The sequence below is a fragment of the Eutrigla gurnardus genome (genome assembly GCF_963514095.1).
Source record: "Eutrigla gurnardus genome assembly, chromosome: 10".
Lineage (NCBI taxonomy): Eukaryota > Metazoa > Chordata > Actinopteri > Perciformes > Triglidae > Eutrigla > Eutrigla gurnardus.
The window spans coordinates 20,913,933-20,932,386 of NC_139924.1; the positions used below are offsets into that span (position 1 = coordinate 20,913,933).

The 18,454-nt window shown below is 42.6% G+C and overlaps 3 protein-coding genes across 3 annotated transcripts in view; 2 read left to right on the forward strand and 1 right to left on the reverse strand.

Moving 5' to 3' along the window:
• LOC311020222 (retinol-binding protein 2-like) overlaps positions 1-18,454 on the reverse strand; it is a 58,935-nt gene that overhangs the window by 23,324 nt on the left and 17,157 nt on the right. The gene's annotated exons all lie outside the window — the stretch shown is intronic.
• lpar5b (lysophosphatidic acid receptor 5b) lies at positions 4,706-6,141 on the forward strand. The gene has a single exon (XM_084020438.1). The coding sequence runs from the start codon at positions 4,725-4,727 to the stop codon at positions 5,583-5,585; it is 861 nt and encodes a 286-aa protein (XP_083876564.1). The 5' UTR covers positions 4,706-4,724; the 3' UTR covers positions 5,586-6,141.
• The window catches only part of LOC311020200 (calsyntenin-2-like), a 218,046-nt gene continuing 215,807 nt past the window's right edge, over positions 16,216-18,454 (forward strand). Inside the window, exon 1 of the mRNA XM_084020120.1 lies at positions 16,216-16,374. Within this exon, the coding sequence (XP_083876246.1) occupies positions 16,311-16,374 (64 nt within the window). The 5' untranslated portion in view covers positions 16,216-16,310. The remainder of the gene's footprint in view (positions 16,375-18,454) is intronic.

Below are 18,454 nucleotides of genomic sequence, written 5' to 3' on the forward strand. Positions count from 1 at the left end.
CACAGCCCCGTGGGTCACCGTTCAGTCATCTTCAAACTGCCGGCTGCATACTGATGCAGGCATGAACGTACTCACACACACACATGCGCTTGCTCCGCGGGCCACGAGAGCACGGCTCATTGTGACTCTTGCCGTTGCTGAAATGGAAATTTTAATGAAGCGAGTGCAGCGGCGGTTGTCTCCTCACTCTTCCTGGTGCTGGAGAATGGCACTTTATCCATGCTGCCCAAAAAATTGACCAGTGATTTCATTAAAGATAGAGGTCCAAAGGAAAAAAAAACCCAGTCAGCCTCTCCCTAATAACCTCAGGCTTCTTTGTGGCCATGTTAAGGTGAACACACTCATTGAACTATTTCATTTCTGTACAACTTTTAACCACTTCCTTTTTTTTCGCCCCCAACTGCCACACTTATCTCTCTGTGGTGATATTGCACATGGGAAGTAAAGGTCAACCTACTATTTAGCTATTTAGTCAAAGAGTCACCTTTTTTTTGCTTCCTTTTCAAAGACTCGAAAGCTTTTTGAGGGGAAACAATACCAACCTGCAAATATTTCCATGGCACATAAGCCTGAAACATCGTGGAAATGTCTTAAAAAAAATGTAAAAATAAAATGTGCCACAGTCAAGTCAGGGTCATTCCTACAGCCCTTCAGCAAATGATGCAACTGCATCCAAAATACTATCTGCGGTTCAGTTGTAGGGCCTTTGACAAACTGAACAAGGTCGAATGATTTGAAATGTCGATATCAATGTTTCTCTCCAGGAACTCTCTTGATAATCCACAGATCTGCCTGTAAACAGAATATTGCTTCAGTAGAAAGTAGTTTTGGGAAAGCTCTTGACAGTGAGGAGGCCTGGAGCCCACAGAAGGACGCAGTGTATATCTCTGGACTGTTGCAGCTACTCAACGTTTTGGTTGGGTGTACTAACCCTTTAATTCATGTTCCTCCTTCTGTTTAAAAAAAATCCAGCACTAATTATGTTTGTTTTGTCCACTTGGGGGCAGAACTCCATGCTTGTTGATGTGGCTAACAAGTTAGCAAGCATTGCCTATTTCACACATCCAGCAGACATAGAGCAACTCATGTTCACTCTCCTTCTACTGTGACTCTGCTTTTCCATCAACTTCTTCCGTTTCAATTTTTTAGGTGTTTGCTTTAGTATAGTGAGAAATTCAGAATTATACTTTATATATATATATATTTACAGTTTTAGATTTGTGGCTTAACTTTTCTTGCCATTTTATTGTGTTTCATTCCGTGTTTGCACAGTGCCACACCTGTAAAACAACAACTTGACTGGTGAGCCATTGCTTATGTAAATAATATTGACGTTAATTCAGCTTGAAGCTTGCATAACTTATGTATTACTGGTGGATTTTCCACCAACTCCTGAGAAAACCATGTATTTATTAAACTGACGCAGAGTTGGCGAGATAACTGCATTTCATCAGCGGTCCGTGGGCAGGCAAACTCGACAAACTAATTATTGCATCACCTGTTATAATTCAGACAGTGGATACAGAGGAATGCTATTGCATCATATAAAATGAAATGCACTTTTCACTTTAAACATTACATCATATAAAACACATCTATCACTTTGGCTCACTGGATTTCTACCCGTTTTCAGTGATGACTTTGGCTCGATGGTATAGCATACATAAAATATTGAGGTGCTATGCTACAGATGGTGAGAGCTATTGAGGGGCAATCATACAAATTGGTGAACTAGAACACATCATGTGGTCATATCACAGTTCATATTTTATGCCGTGATACCTGAACAACCAACAGGCGGAGAAACTCGAATGGAAAAAGAGCAGAATGTAAATAACACGGAGAGAGGAGTAAAACTTGCCCTGCTGCATACAAACAGAAAAAAAACTCACACAAACACAAACACGCCTGCCTTTCTCCCACATTTGTTCTCCTAACTCTCCCTGTCCATCTGTGTACACCAGCAGCAGGCCCAGCATTTTAAAGCAGTGTCTTTACGTGCAGCTCTACAAATATCTTGATTAGGGCCCAGCAATAAAATAACATCTGTGCACTTATGAGTGAAATCAATTAAGACCCTTTCGTGCCCCACATGCAGTAATGAGCCACTCAGTCCAACACCTTTTTTGTTATTTAACTGTGCGAATCAGTCAAAATCACATAACTGCTGTCACTACAGCAGCAGTTTCCATTTCAATCTCACAAAAGGTTACTTGGAGAAAAATGGAAGGACAAAGAGTAAAGTGGCAAATTGAGTGATAAGGTGAAAGCTATGAAGTCTGGTCGTCGACGCATTGGCGTGATTACACATTAATTATTCACTTTCTCACGTGGGCGTATTTCTAGATTTAATAATGATAGACGCATACATGAAAAAAAGCACTACATTAGGTGTCATTTTTTCTTTGCTATTTCTGTCATGCAGCGCAGAGTGAGCCACATAATAATGCCAGCGTGCAGTGTAGTCAGCATGTGTTACAGCACAATGGATTGATACTCCAGAGAACAGCATGGAGAAATGGAAGAAAAGTAAGAATGGATATACACAGTATAATATAATTTATATAACATAATATATATATTGTTTTTAGTAGACTAGTAGAATTTTAGTAGACACAAAATATTAAATTGTGTCCTTTTTCGCTTTAATGCCAATAGCTGAATGAGAATATGTATGTGGAGCCAGCTGCCAGTTAGCTTAGCATAAAGCCTTGAAATGGGGGGGAAATCAGCTAGCGTGCATCGTTACGAAATGTGCCTGTTGGTGACGGTCGGTGATGAAACCTGACTCCAGATCAGCCCAAATGCAGCATTCAAATGGCAATAACAGGGTTTCCACCAGTAGAGGGCAATTCTAATGCAATACCCATCCATTAAGGGGATCGCACAATATGTCGAATTCAAATACTTTGCCTGTTTGCACTGTGATTTGGAACCGAATCGGCAACGCTGCTTAATATCCGTATACACTTGTTTTCAGCTGAAAAAATGTAATCTATAGGAAAGTAAAATAAACAAGCAGTATTGTCCTCTTTTTCTACTAATTACATGATATCATTGCCACACAAGTAGAGGTGTTGGCCAGGTGGCATGTGACTCCATCGTCCTCCTTCAACCCTGTGAGAGAATACTATAGGTGGAACCTTGCCAGCTAATTTCTTAAGAGATAATATGACTCTACTGATGTTAACAGCAGATAAGCAGCTACAGGATGTTTTGCATTCACTTCTTTCTTTCTTTCTTTCTTTTTTTTTTTTGCTCATACATTTTTATCACCTCTTGTGCTTCAAGATGTCAAGATCAAATCTGCCATGACGCTTCTAGTGGTGGTTGAGGTGTAGACTGAAGAGCAGTGGTCAAATAAGGAGATTGTGAGATTAGGCAGAAACACTGCAGTCTGGCAAATAGCAAGAGAAGAATGTGCATGTATGGTTTTATGTGGGAGCATGGGAGCACTTGTGTGCAGTAGGATGTTGACATCTGGTGACTGGCCGGTAAAGACTGAAGGTATTTGGAGGGCTAGAAAATGGCGCTTTCTATTCAAAAACTGCTGAGCGATGGGTATGAGAGAAAGGATTTGGGACACACAAGAAGCCAAGAAGCTGTCATCAATAAATCCACCACTTTGCCATAGAAATCCTAATGTCTTTGGTCCCCTGACTTGACCTCAAGTCTCACCAGCAGGTTGCCATTTGTTATTTTGAGTGAAATAATAGTGAATAATATTACTATTGAATGGATTCCCACAAGCCTTTGCTTTCACTGCTAATTAGTAAACACAAGCATGCCAACATGAACACGTTAGCATGCTGGCATTAGCATTGAGCTCTAATTGCAGACGTCACTCTTGTTAACTGCTCAGAAAACGGTTTGTGCCTCATTTTGAATTCAAGGGGTCTCATACATGAAACGTGAGCAGAAGGAATTAGTGTGTAAACTGTTCGCAGAGGGACATTTCCGTGTTTCGGCATTCATCAAAACGTTAGAAGCTCCGAACATTTAATACTGGAGGTACTGGAGCCGATCCCAGCTGCCATTGGGCGAAGGCAGGCCAGACTATCTCAGGCGCATAGACAGACAAACCACTACACCACCGTGCAGCCGTGTTTTGTACTAAAGATCGAATTAAAGTTATCCATGAATACAGTTTGTGTTGGTCAGTGAGTTGATAAACCTTAGTAATTAGAGTAATTAGATCATTTCCATTCTCTGAAGATGGTCCACAAAAGATATGTCCAACATAAGCGCAGTTGTACATCAGTCATCCACACACATGGCCAAGTGCCATATATCAAGGCGACAAAATAACGTAATTGCACATTGTTCTTGGCTGGTTCATCAGCAATTAAGGGACGTGTCTGGTGTAATTGGCATAATTGCCAGTTCAGATAGATTTTCAACTGCAGATATCCTCTAGTGGAGTACAGATGGCGTGCTAATAGACCACTTGAACAGAGAAGCTATGTAATGCTCGTGTCAAAATTGATTCAATACGGTGTACGTGAATACAGGAAACAAATCAAAGCACAAAACTTCTTCCACAACTTTTAACATCCACGCACTTTCATGTTCCCATGAACGTCACGGTACTTCAGCCTGTGTTAAAGTTGTTTCCTGTTATGAAGCACGAACACTCTGAAACGCACGGAGGCGGGGTTTCTTGTGGTTTCTGTCGCAGCTACATTCACTCGTCTGCACTTGTGCATTTCCCACAGAATTGAGACATGGGGAGCATAAAAAATGGAACAGAGGGGCACACGGCGTACGCTGTGGTGTTTGGATCGGTGATGACGCTGGGTCTGCCTCTCAATGCTGCGTCGCTGTGGATTCTGTTGCGCCACCACAGCCTCAAGTCCCCCAGTGTCATCTTTATGGTCAACCTCGCCATCTCTGACCTGCTGCTCGTCCTCTCCTTGTTCATGAGGGTCTACTACTATGCCACTGGTACCTGGACTTTTAGCAATATGGTGTGCATCTGGGTCACGATGCTCTTTCGCAACAACATCCGCTCCAGCTCCATCTTCATCACCTTCATCAGCGTGGACCGGCTGTTGGCTGTGGTTTATCCTCTGAGGTCACGCCGTCTTCGAACCGCTCCCAATGCCTGGAAAGCCGTCGGGCTCGTTTGGCTGTTTGTGCTGGTGATGAACATCCCGGAGAGCGTGGAATTTTTTCGATTTCTAAAAGACTACAAGGAATCCGCATGTTTTGAATTCCATCACTTGTGTACTCATGAATCAACGTCGGCTTATGTGCAGCCTACGTTAGTGCTTACCATGCTGGCAGTCAACATTGTGTCCACCGTTCTGGTGTCTTGGACTCTGCACACACATGTGAATGCCTCTGCAATGGTCAATAACAGAGTGAACGTCATGCTGATCTTTGTCATGAACCTGGTGATGTTCTCTATATTTTTCTTGCCCGTGTCCTTGTTCATTTTGTTTAAAAGCTGCAAAACTTCTTTCACGCCACTGGTATGTCTTGCGAGTGTGAACTGCTGTCTGGATCCTCTGTTGTATTACTTCTCTTTTGATGGTTTCTGGAAGAGAAAGGAGGATGTGAATACATATGTTGCAAGAGAGTAGTTTGTGATAAGAATAGAAAAGGGGCAGAGTGTTTTATATTTGTGTGTAAATGTGCAACAAAGGTGAAAAGTGAATTGCGAAATGTTTTTTGAATAAAATCCCCAATTTTAACATTTTGTTTTCAAATGTTTGATGACCAGAAACAGCGGTTGATTTAGGTTACCTTCACAGTAAAAAGGACTTTCCGTGCTTGTTTTACATATACCCTCACGTGTGCCACTGATCCGATGTTTCGGGTCTGTGAACAGCAAAAGTAAAGCACGCACTGCCACATTTTCAGTTCCTCTCAGCTGCAAAAATAAGAAGACATTTGGACTCTCAAGCATTGTGTTTTGAATACACAAACTTCAAAGTGTCACGATATCATAGATAAATCTTACTCTCCTGCTCTAAGAAGTTAAACACATAATGCAGACTTAAATCAACAGTTTAACTGAAAGACTGGCAAGAAAATAGACTACTTCTACTACCACTACTACCACTACTACTACTTTTGATGTATGTAGGACAATTTTACTATTTTAACTGCAACCCCAGTTGTGTGACACGGACTTGGAGCAAAAAAAATAAATAAAAATAATTCAAAGCAATAAGAAGGATTCCTTCCATATCTTATCATAACCAACAGCATATACTGTATAAAGGTACTGGTAGCAAATGATCACAAGGTAATGCAAGCAGCCTGGGACATGATGCACTGTAACACGGCTCAAAAGGCTGACACAGATAAGTGAATACATGATATGAATATATGATAAGAGGTTATCTTTTATACCAATCTTTTTTTTTTTTTATCTCATTGAAAATGTGTTTCACTGGATAAACATTGCTTCTGCCTGTGTTGCATCTGAAAGAATAAGGCTCAAATGTTGTCATACCCACCATAACAATGCTGGGAAGTATGCTAATCATCTTAAAACATGTAACGTAGGCCTACCATGTTGACGTTTCTTGAATTGAATGTTTCTCACCAAAATACGTTGCGTGTGTCCTTAAGGTCCTCTCTCGCTCCTTTCACTCTAACGCTTTCCTCCCGCAATAAAGGGTCAAAAATATAACTTTAAACAAATGAATGTGTTGCTTTGACCCACCCCTTAAGAATATTAACACAACCCCCCCTATTTTCCTCTGGTGGTCCATTCCATAAATACTGAACGGTCCCTAAGTTACCAAAGTCCTCCTCTTCAATGCCTTTGTTGGTGCATCGTATATAAGTATGATGGGAGCATTACCTACCTAGCCGTATAACATGAAATCCATGTTACCTGTATGCTGCGTCCTCATGCAAAATACAACCAAAACAGGGATTCACACCGTCGCCCACATAGTGCCAGTAAAAAAAAACATGCATCTATAAATTGATTTAATAATAAAACTAATGAAAGCCATGGTAAAAAGTTTTTGTTTTTTTTAATATCCACTGCTATTTTCTCCCCTCAGGTTATTAGTCATTAGTTGGTGTTCTTCACGTCTCATGTTCTGTTTTATGTCATAATCCTACTTCATCCTTGTTAGCTTTTCTTTTGAATGCTTTAAACATCATCTGGCACCGTCTTGTGTGTCTTGGTTGTACATCCTTTGATATAGTGGGGGCTTTTGTGCTTTTTTTTGTCAGTGTCTCAGTTTGGAAGTCTTATAAGCTTGCGCCAAATGGAGGGGCATCTGTATATGTCTCTTGAAGATTTATCCAAAAAGGAAACTTTCCAGATGTCATTCCTGGATGAAGGCCACGGGGACTTTGCTGTTGACAAGTGAGACTTGCTACATGACTAAATTCTCCACTTCATGGAAACAGAAGAGCATGATCACACCATGCCCTCAACCACATCCTTTTTCTCTAGTATTTTTTTTGCTTGATTCTTAACTAGGCCACTGGTGAAACACACCCCACCCATAGAAGCCATTTTCTGTCTACCCATTACAACTATTGTGATGCTCAAAAGTGATATAGATTGGTAGCATTTTGAATGGCTCTCAATGCTCTCAACATGGCAACACCTGAGCCATGGCTCGCAGCTAACTGTGCTAACAGTACAAACTACGGGAAACCAGACGGCAACCAGTGTTTACCTGGGGGGATAACCGAAGGGTGGGTGCTACGCCTTTGAGTCCCGATAGATGGTGTTATCAGCTGTGATGGCCAGTGGCGCCGCCAGCCAGAATCCTGTACGCACTGTGCATACTTTTTTTTTAAAACAACTGAAAACATTAGATTTTGTCTTAAAAAGTATTTTTCCATTTGTTGTTGTATTTGCCGTTTCTGTGCGTACATTGAAATTGAATCCTGGCGGCGCCACTGGTGATGGCCATATGAGAGCAGTGTAACGCAGCGGCTATGGCTTTGTCAACAAGTAAAGGGAAGCTCTGACAACAACACACACAGAGGGAGAGCGACTTAATTCTCTGCTCAGGTAGACATAACTCCACTATACCGTCACACATGCTCTAAATGTCCTATATCGCTCCTTTTTGTCCAGTTCACAATTAACGTTGCCGTATTTGTGCTCTCAAGTTAGCGACCCAGTGACTATTAAAAGGAAGAGTTATTTGTATGTGTTATATGTTGTCTTCTAAATAAAATCAGGCCAGGTGTAGGCTGCCCAGATCTTCCTTTATCCTGACCTTTTATGAATTGGAGACCAACATGGAGGTGGTTTCCTCCTTCGAGTAGCTCCATATATGTTTAATGTGACCTGCCTATGACCTAAAGGATAGGAAGTTGAATGTTGAGTGGCTCATAAGAAAAACAGCCCTTGCTTTTTATAGCCTCACCTCTTGTGTTGATGTTAAGCCATAATGTACCAGAGTACTGCCATCAGTCTTGTTCTTACTCTGCTGAGGTCATAAAGTCATTAATTTTGTCCTGAGCACCGACAACGTCAGGATCGGCGAGGCACTATTGTAATTGCAATGTGTATTATTCCTATGCGGCTTGAATGTGCCTTTTGGAGGCCTCAGCATTAAAAAAAACTCATCAAAATTGGTGTGCACATTTGAAATTTGATTTGATATTCGGCCGCTTGCTAGCGCCACCTAGAAACTAGAAACCTATGTTGACATCGCTACAGGGAACATAGTGTGCAAGTTTCTGGGGAGCTAAAAAAATGACCAAAGATTTTTTTGCCATTTTTGCCATTTCTGGACAATTTCAGGGATTTGGTTCCATCAATTTTGGACTGCACTGTTCATTCGATTTATACAAAAGTTGGTTATCTGGTTCAAAAGGCCTCAAGGATAAAAAGTTATCAAAATCTGACCAGAATAACAGAGGGGCGTGACCGCACTACCATTTTGAGCCTTCGCCAAAAACATGAAAGCTGTTATAACTTCAGTGTTACTTCTCTGATCTGCTCCAAAGATTGTATGCTTACTAAGAGCCCCACCCTGAACACATCTGCACTGCAATATTGACTCACAGTCAGAGCGCCACTGACTGGCGACAGCAAATGTCATCTTCAAACCTGTAAGTTGTTTTAATATTGTGTGGTGAAGTTCCTCCCTAAGCCTTTCTTTACAAGGAGGCGGCCACAGCACAGATAGGCCGACAGCAGGCACTCCAGAACCGCATATGACCTCAGGCCGTCACATCACTGCTTGCAGTTTTAATTTTAGCTGCTATTTTGCCCAAATATCAAGCAGCCTATGCGTATGACAGCCTCTATATAGCACAGAGTGGATTGTTCTTGTATGTGGTTGAAATTGGCTTGATTTGTGTTCATGGGGAATGTGGTTCGGAACCAAGCTGCAGCTTTTCAGTGTGCGTTTGTTCAGATTTGTCTGTGTTACTTTTTAAATTTTTTTTTTTTTTAAATCTGTTTATGTGTTAATCAAGGTCAAGTTCATGTTTGTTTACAGCTCTCTGTCTGTAAGTGACTGATATCCCAGATCTGGTGGGAGTGGGAAGGTCTGTCTGTGGTATGAATGTGTGTGCAAAGGTTGGTCACGGTCAGGTGACCCTCAACAGGAAATGCACACACATTCTCTTTCCTCCATTCCCTAGCACACACATGCACACAAACATTAATTTGCACAACAATGGAAAAAAAGAGAGAAAAGGCCTGAACAGGTACATTCAGGTCTGCAATCATTGCTGCCAAGGCCCATGAACAAGCCTGTTGAGCTGCCGCCAAGTCTGCCTTGGACCAGACTGCTATTCAAAGACAACAGCAGCTTTGCTGACTGTGGAGAGCCGGGCAGCACAAAGAGCCAAAAGCAAAAGGGGGCACAAACAAAAACAAACTGCTGAGCTACCAAATGGACAGAGATGACACCAAAGAGCACCTGAAGCCTTGAGAGAACCCAAAGATCATTCAAACAGATGAAAATATGCCTGAGGCGGCTTATTGAACATCGGGTCAAAAAAACTTTTTTTTGCAGTTAAAATACATATTTAATAACAGCAATAGAGGGCTGCGTCACTATCACCTTCACCTTTGCTTTTTATCCAAACGGAATGCATACTGAAATTGAAATGGCTGAGGTAATACATAAAGTGAGAAGTATAGGGTAATTTTCTTATTCTTTACAATTTGACTTATTTTTTTAACCAGAGGGGTTGCCCCCTGTTGGCCATTTAAAAAGATGCAGGTTTATGGCAGTGGTGTGATAATACTTATGTTTGGTTCTATCCAAATAAGCATGTTTCCCAATATTGCAAATACAAACTATTCATTTAATGGGAAAAACAACTGTCTGTACGTTTTAGAGCCATACATTTGATTAGATATGTTCCATTTTTGCTTTTTGTCAACAACATTTTACTATAAAATTAGGATATATGAAGCTATAAAGTTGAACATTTTTGGATGTTTAACTGTTCATTCATTCATGTCCCTACATGTAAAATGTAGAAACAGATGCAGCGGACACACATTTCATTTGCTCTTTCTATTTTTCATTTTTTTTTTTTTACAAAATGTTCAATATATTGCTATGATGTTTGTTTCTTACAGTATTTACAGGTGTAGGTGGTCCTTGTATGTTGAATATGAGGAAGATGGTTCGAGTGTCAACACATTTTTAAAACCATTATCCTTGTGTGTTAATGTATACGTCCAGAATAATAATCTGAAAGGTTTTGTTTAATGTAATTACAATCATGTAACTTTGACAATCTCCCTTTGTCTCTGTGATGGATTGCACAGCTTAAGTTCTTAAGAGCCAGTGTGGTTTCTTAGGCAAACTTCCCCAAAGATGTCGATGTGTAGATTGGTGATAAATTAATCTTCGGAGCCAGGCAGGTGGAATGAGAATCATCTTTATTTAAACAGATATCAAGTCTGTGTCCGAAACCGTGCGGCAACACCGGTTCTTCCGAATCCCTGGCAGTCCTTCCTAGAGCCTCTGCACCTGTTCCACCTGGGAAGTCCTTTGTTGCCCTTGAATCTAAGGAAATCCAACTCTCCCTGCCACATGTCTTTCTTTTAAATCCCTCTACTTCCTGATCAGCCTTCTTTTCGCTCATCCTGTCACCTTATTACATTTATCCTTGTCCTCTCCAATGGAAGAGAGAGGTTCAGGCACTCCATCCTAAAGCTATATTTTGTACTATAAGGGCATGTTTTGCTCAGCCATTCCGGCGGCAAAATGATACTTAGTTACTTGCTTATATGGGCTTTACTTCCTATAGCTGGTGTGTAACGCACACACAAAGAGAGACATCACTAATTTATGTACAGGGCCTCATCAGACAGCTAAGTTTAATTTACAACAGGGCCTCTTCTCATCTTCCTCCTAAACCTAAATGTTGCTTACACCTTCGATCATGCAACATCTGGGTATAGTTAAATCCCAACTAGAATGTCTGACCATTGAACTGACCAGATACTTCACCGGCTAAAAAACGTTCGTGATTGGAGGACAATAGTTGCCTGGAAGGGTAGAAAATACATTTGCATTTCTAAAACTCAACTGCATGCTCTGCAGAGTGTTTAAGTGATTTGTAATAAATTGGCTATTACTGTAAAAGCAGTGGTGTGGTCCTTTTTAACTGGGAAAAGAAAAACATTTGGTTAATGCTAAATCAGTATGTTAAAAACAAACAGATTAGTGTGTCAAAAAGTAGAAGTTTTGAAATGTGAATTTCCTTTGTCTGACTGGAGGGGGAACTACTATTTACTTTTTACTTTGAGCGGGCGGCGACTACTGGCCCAGTTCCTGCCAGTGAGGCATGGCAAAATGGGGCGAGAAGGCACTCTCACAGTTCCAGACTGCCGCATGATGTAGGCGGCATCAGTGCGATGCCACCAGCACTTCCTCAGAAAGAGCCGGGGGAGGAGGGGAATGCCAGGGGGCTGATGGTCTATCTCTTTGCTGTTCTCTACCTCCTCTCACCCCCCCTCCCCGTCCGCCGCTCTCCCCTGCAGCCCGGGCCAGCTGTCAGTGGGAGTATGCAGAGGCACTGCACTCTGTCTCACACACTAACTGGAGAGCCAGGGCGGAGAGTGGTCGATAGAGAGATCTGAATTTAGTGACAGTAGAGTGATTAGGCCACGTATAAAGAAGAAAGACGGAGGCAGAAACAGAGGGAAGGTGCGAGATGGGGAAAGATTGGACAAATAGAAAAAAATGGGAGGGTGTTTAGTTGAGACCTCTCGTTTGAGGGACGGTAAAAATGAGGTGGAAGATGAGGCTCGGGAGCCGTCTCGTGTCCAGGAGCGACACCAGACAGGAAGGATGAAGGGAAAAACAGCAGGGAGCCATCTGGCTTTGACCCGCTCTGCAATCTCCAATTGAAACGTATTCCTTGGAGAGGGAAATTAATTTTAATGTAAACGTCTGAACATATGCACATATAAAGTGCGCACCTCTCTGTGATTATACACCAAATAACAGCACACTGTGCCATTTTCAGCTCTGAATATGCTTTCTATATATTCTCTCCATGTGTGTACTAGTAAATGATCAAATTAAGATGCATGAATGTGCTCGTCTGTCCTCCACACTTACCGTGCACAGAGAGATCTCCGCCCAGACCTGCTTTACTGGAACCAATGTATTTCCACTCCATTTCCATTCATCCAAGATAACTGTGGAAAATGGACTGTATACCATATTCCTACATCTCAAGTTTACTGTGTGCAAACCAACACTTTCTCACTCCCAATTTGTCAAATACCACAGCTTTGTTAGTGCCCCTAAGCTTCATCATATGATACTCCCTCTAGTGTCAGTTTTGGATGCGTCAATATGATAGACTGTCTGAAATATGTCTGAAGTCACCTATAGGGTTCTGAAGAGCTGATGTGAAGCTTATAGTGGGTGGCTCCGGACGTCATCATCTTGGCAGCAACTCCAAAAATGGGCAAAGAGGCGGAGCTGTGGCGGGCCCGGATCACGCAGCAGAGCAGACTAGAGCTATAATGAGCACAACCATTTTTTTTGGTACCAGGTAAACAGGTTGTCTGGCCTATGGAGCCAGGCTCAAGTGGCCTTTCAAAGAATTGGCATTTCAGTTTCAACAGATTGGTTAATATTCTCTCATTACATGCAAATGCTTTTCAAAATAAACTTCCACCACCACTCCCACCTGTCCCTCGTTGACTATCTCACACTTCATACTACGTCAGTTGCTCTGAGAGTCTAAAAAGGACGTCGGTGCATTAAGCACACATGCTATTGGCACCATCCTTCCATAGTGTTTACCATTTTTATCAATACTATTACTACTACTAGATACATAACCCAAAAAACCTTATTAAATAGGTATCTCAAAAGTTCCTTAAATTAATTTAGGAATGTTGGAATGGTGTTTGGGGAATGACCTACAACATACAGTTTTTTTTTTCTTCTTTTAAGTGTGACCTGCATAGTCTTCTTTCTAAGTTTCTATGCGTGTGTGAACACAATGATTGGCAGTGGATTAACTGGGGTTTGAGGGGCACCACCTAAAATTGTACACATTGTCGGCTGTGCCAGCTGTGACATCAGGCATCAGACAGTTAGTTGCAATGTTGACGCAGTAGGAGTGAGAATGAGTCGATAGGGCAGTGATGAGACAAGAATATGCGCTCACTGTTGGTTAGGTATTGTTTTCACGTCTGGAAACAAACATTCACACGTGTATTATCAATTATAGAGTATTCTGGGTTCACTGATACTGCTGCATTATCTACAGCTCATACATCTCTGCAAAGTGCCTGAAATAAATCATACATTAAGTTACTGCTGGCTGTAATTGATGGGACTTCAGCACCGCAGGTCATTGTGACTGCTGATGCCGGGTTTTTTTGAGCATGTGACATTTTCTTTTGGTTGTCAATAGTCTGGACAACCTTAAAGCGTCCTTGTAAAGCTGCCTTCCCTACAGGCAGCAGAGCTTAAAAAAAACACATTTTATTTAAATCCTTTACTTGTGCCGGGGAGGGGCAGACTCTGACAGGTCTCACAGCGCATTATATATTTATTACATACAGTTCCATATACAGTTTCCATCATCATTTTAAAGAGCAAACGCCTGCCAGTAATGTATGTCACTGATATATCCCGAAGGGGGGGTTGGTTTAGTTTTTTCCTCTGGACTCTGAGCAGACGGACACAGTGGGATATCACATTGGAATTAGATTTCAATCCACTGTTCCCAGGGTGGGGGGCTATGGTGGGTCTAGTGGGCATAATATGTGTCAAAGCACTGAAAACAAACAGAAGCGGAATTCGATACTGTTGGTAATGACAATCCTTGATGGGGAGGGACAAAACCCCAAAGTATTTTAGCCTGATGCAACTCGGTCACTGATAAAAAAAAGTCTGAATAAACTCAAACAAATAACCTGCACAGCTGAGCACCCACATGATTTGCCTTGCTAGATTAAGATTGGTTATTTTGCAAACAGATTTTCTGTGTTATCATATTTCTTTTCGTTGATTAATGGCTGTAATTTGGGGAAGACATGTGGACTGTGCAAAGCCTTGAGGAATAGCTTTTACTTTATGTCTTTACATGTTCATAAAACTTATGGAGCAGCATTTGGGGAATGATCTATTAATCATGTGTACATGATAGGTGGTGTTATAATAAGGTAGTAATTACTAACTTACAGTTACATTTACATATTCTTCAGCTGTGGTCCCCCTGAGGATCTTGGTGCCTCAGTTTGAGAGATACAGCTTTGGTTTCTCTGAAACCCTGTTTGTCGGCTATAAACCACTTAGGCCATTTTCCAGTGAAAAGAAGACCAAACATAATTTCATCACTGGATGGTGTGGATTCAAATCTCTGCATTGTCATCCGTTTGTATTATTAGTTTTTTTTTCTCCCTTTTTAAGATAACGCTGGCAATATTTCCTCTGCCTCCCAGAATAATCCTTAACTAGTGGAGATGGTCCAAGAGAAAAGTTCCTTTGAGATAGGCTACTCAAGGAAATTGAAAAAGTTATTATTAATCCTACTGCCCAGCACCAACTGAAAAAAACCCCAACCCAAACAATAAAACATAATGCAGTGTGCAGACACACACACACACACACACACACACACACACACACACACACACACACACACACACACACACACACACACTCCTTTGACAGAAATAATGAAATAAGGATTTTTCCTCACTGTGAAACATGGAAGATGATAATGTTCTTTCTGGCAAAATGAGCCATGTCACTCAGAGATGATTTTTTTTCTTCCGTTTAGCATATTTCAGAAATATATGATAATATTTGAGTTTTGAGAAGCAGTCTGTGTGCTTTCTGTCTTTCTTTCGTTTTCCTCAAAATTCAAACTCAATGTGCTGGGGCTAAACGGGAGAAAGTCAGGAGGGGGGTCTACAGTGGGACGATAATATTCTCTTGTAACGATTAAAACGGTTTCAGAACGTTATGATTATGTTCATGTAATATATTTTTTAGAATCTATTACATAAGTAAAGTAGATTCTGATCATTAATATGAATATATTGTATTAGTATACAGTGTGTAGGATTTATTGACGGTGACAGTGTGTACATAAAAACAAATCGAATCCTGTATTATTTCAGGAAGACGAACTCCATCTTCAAGTAACAACAGATAACATTAAATCACGTATTGTGTTATAATGAGATGAAATGACATGATGGCTTTGTAACACTAATGAGTCAGTTTTCATGCCGGATCCCTCCTCAGCTCGGCGGGCTCGCCGTGAGCTGGAGAGGGCTGGGATGCTCCGGGGATGGGAGATGGGAGGAGGAGAGGGAGGGGCGGTGGATGAGAGAGTGAGGGGGTGGAGGGAGGGAGAGAAAGAGAGGGGGGGCGCCTACATCCATCAGTCTCTCTCTCTCTCTCTCTCTCCCTCTCTCTCTCCCCGTGACGTCGCTCGGTCTGGTCCCGGGGTGCGCTGCTGCTCTCCAGTCCCGTCTCGGCACAAACCGCTTCGGTCGCCGCCTTCTCGTCCGTCCACACAGCCTGCGGTGCGACGCGCGCGTTACTGTGCGGCGAGGTGCGTTACGGGCACCCGTTGTCCTTCCTCCTCCTCCTCTTCTTCTTCTTGTTCTTCTTCTTTTTCTTCTTCTTGTTCTTCTTCTTCTTCTTCTTCTTGTACTCCACGTTGCCTGGCTTGTCCCACTTATCAGTGAACTGTTTCCACACTCTGCCCGAAGAAAGAGTGTGTGTGTGAGAGAGAGGGGAGAGAACCCGAGGCGTTGAACAAGAGAGGAGAGGGCGAGAAGGAGACGGAGAGAGGAACAAGCAAGAAGTCGCCGTGTAGTCGCTCTCCTTCCCCCGAGCTGAAGCTCCACCGAGAAGATGCTGAGAATAGCCGGCGTGTTGGCCGTAGTGGCTCTCGGGCTGAGCGCCGCTCACACCAAAGGTACGGTAGGTGAAGGGCAACTTGCTCGCTGAGTGTGGTGCGCATCTAAAGCGTTATTATAAGTATTATCATTATCATTAGAATTAGTGTTATTATAGGGCCTGGATGATGGATGCGCGTGGCGGATGCGGAGAAATGTCCATCTGCTAGAGATAACAGATTGCTACAGTGCGTCTGCGTGTTTCCTGCAGTGTTCCTGTTTGGACTTGTGGAGACGGGAACTTAATAATTACTGTGAAACTGCGCAGACCCTAATAGCTTGAGGGAATTTGTTGTATCTCCTAGCATCCCTGAAGGAGGGTTGGAGTGGTGTTCAATGCTGAGCTCACCGGGAATTTATTATAGCATTTTTCTTGGTGTGCGTGAGTGTGTGTGTGTGTGTGTGGGGGGGGGGGGATCTCTTGTGGTGTAAATATTGTATTTGAGGGACTCTAGTTTTGTTGTGATGTGCTCTCATCCTCTTGTTGCAACATCACATGTATATTTTTTGGAAGCGGCTGGATCTCAGAGAAACATTCCCTCCCATCGGCCATCAGGCTGACTGATGGGTTGAGGGAGGTGAAAGTCAAGCAGATAATCTGTGAAGTTTTGTGCGGAAACACGCAAAGGAGTCGTCTTTCAAATGAGTGCACATGTGGAACGCCCACGTTGAACATTGAATTCACTTCAGGACAGAGCAGACCACGTTTGAAATCATGAATGACTCCCAAAGCTAAAACATTTGTGCAGACTTATCTCACAGGAGTGCGAGGAGAATATAGGGTTCGTACACGTTGGCAGCAGCTTCTGCAAACTCACCCAAAATATTGATCATCTTGAATGATATGCTTTGCATACATACTATGTAAATTAGAACTGATTTCATTTTTTATCCTAATTTAACTAGCTTATTAAAATTAAAACCACATGATAAACAAATCCCCAAACTCACAGATGTATAATAATGACATCCAGATGTTCAATGTGTGCCATTAATGTTGACGGTTTTTGCTTCGCTGCGGAGCTATTTTTAGGTCCGCCAGCATCCCCGCTGCAGCGGGACTGCTCAATACTCCTGCGAGCTTGGCAAGTAGCGTGGGTAAATGCGTCAACAGGTCTCGTTGCTAATCAACTCCCCACAGATGGGAGGCCGGCTTTAAAACAGCCCAATAACAAGGTGACACCTTGTCAGTTCTGTCTGGCAGCCGAGAGAAACCACAAGAGCGATAAGCTGTTCATCCCCCTCGCCTCCCTGACACCGGAAAGAGCTTCCCAGCCGGTTGGCTGGCTGGTTGCAAGCTGCAATCTCTGTTGTGGAGGAAAAACAGGAAAAAGACCTGTTGCAGGCCGTGACCTGGCCCAGAGGTCAAGCTGTTGCTTCATATGCGCTTTCATTTAAAGTAAGATTTACTTGCCATGCACAACGGGGGTGTAGTGGGTAGCACTGTTGCCTCACAGCAAGAGGGTCCTGGGTTTGATTCCCAGTTCGGGTTCCGGTTCCTCTGTGTGGAAGTTGCATGTTCTCCCCGTGTGAGCGTGGGTTCTCTCCGGGTTCTCCGGCTTCCTCCCACAGTCCAAAGACATGCAGGATGGGGACCTGTCTGTCTCTACATGTCAGCCCTGTGATAGACTGGTTACCTGTCTGTCTCTATGTCAGCCCTGTGATAGACTGGTTACCTGTCTGTCTCTACATGTCAGCCCTGTGATAGACTGGTTACCTGTCTGTCTCTACATGTCGGCCCTGTGATAGACTGGTTACCTGTCTGTCTCTACATGTCGGCCCTGTGATAGACTGCTTACCTGTCTGTCTCTACATGTCAGCCCTGTGATAGACTGGTTACCTGTCTGTCTCTACATGTCGGCCCTGTGATAGACTGGTTACCTGTCTGTCTCTACATGTCGGCCCTGTGATAGACTGGTTACCTGTCTGTCTCTACATGTCGGCCCTGTGATAGACTGGTTACCTGTCTGTCTCTACATGTCAGCCCTGTGATAGACTGGTTACCTGTCTGTCTCTACATGTCAGCCCTGTGATAGACTGGTTACCTGTCTGTCTCTACATGTCAGCCGTGTGATAGACTGATTACCTGTCTGTCTCTAC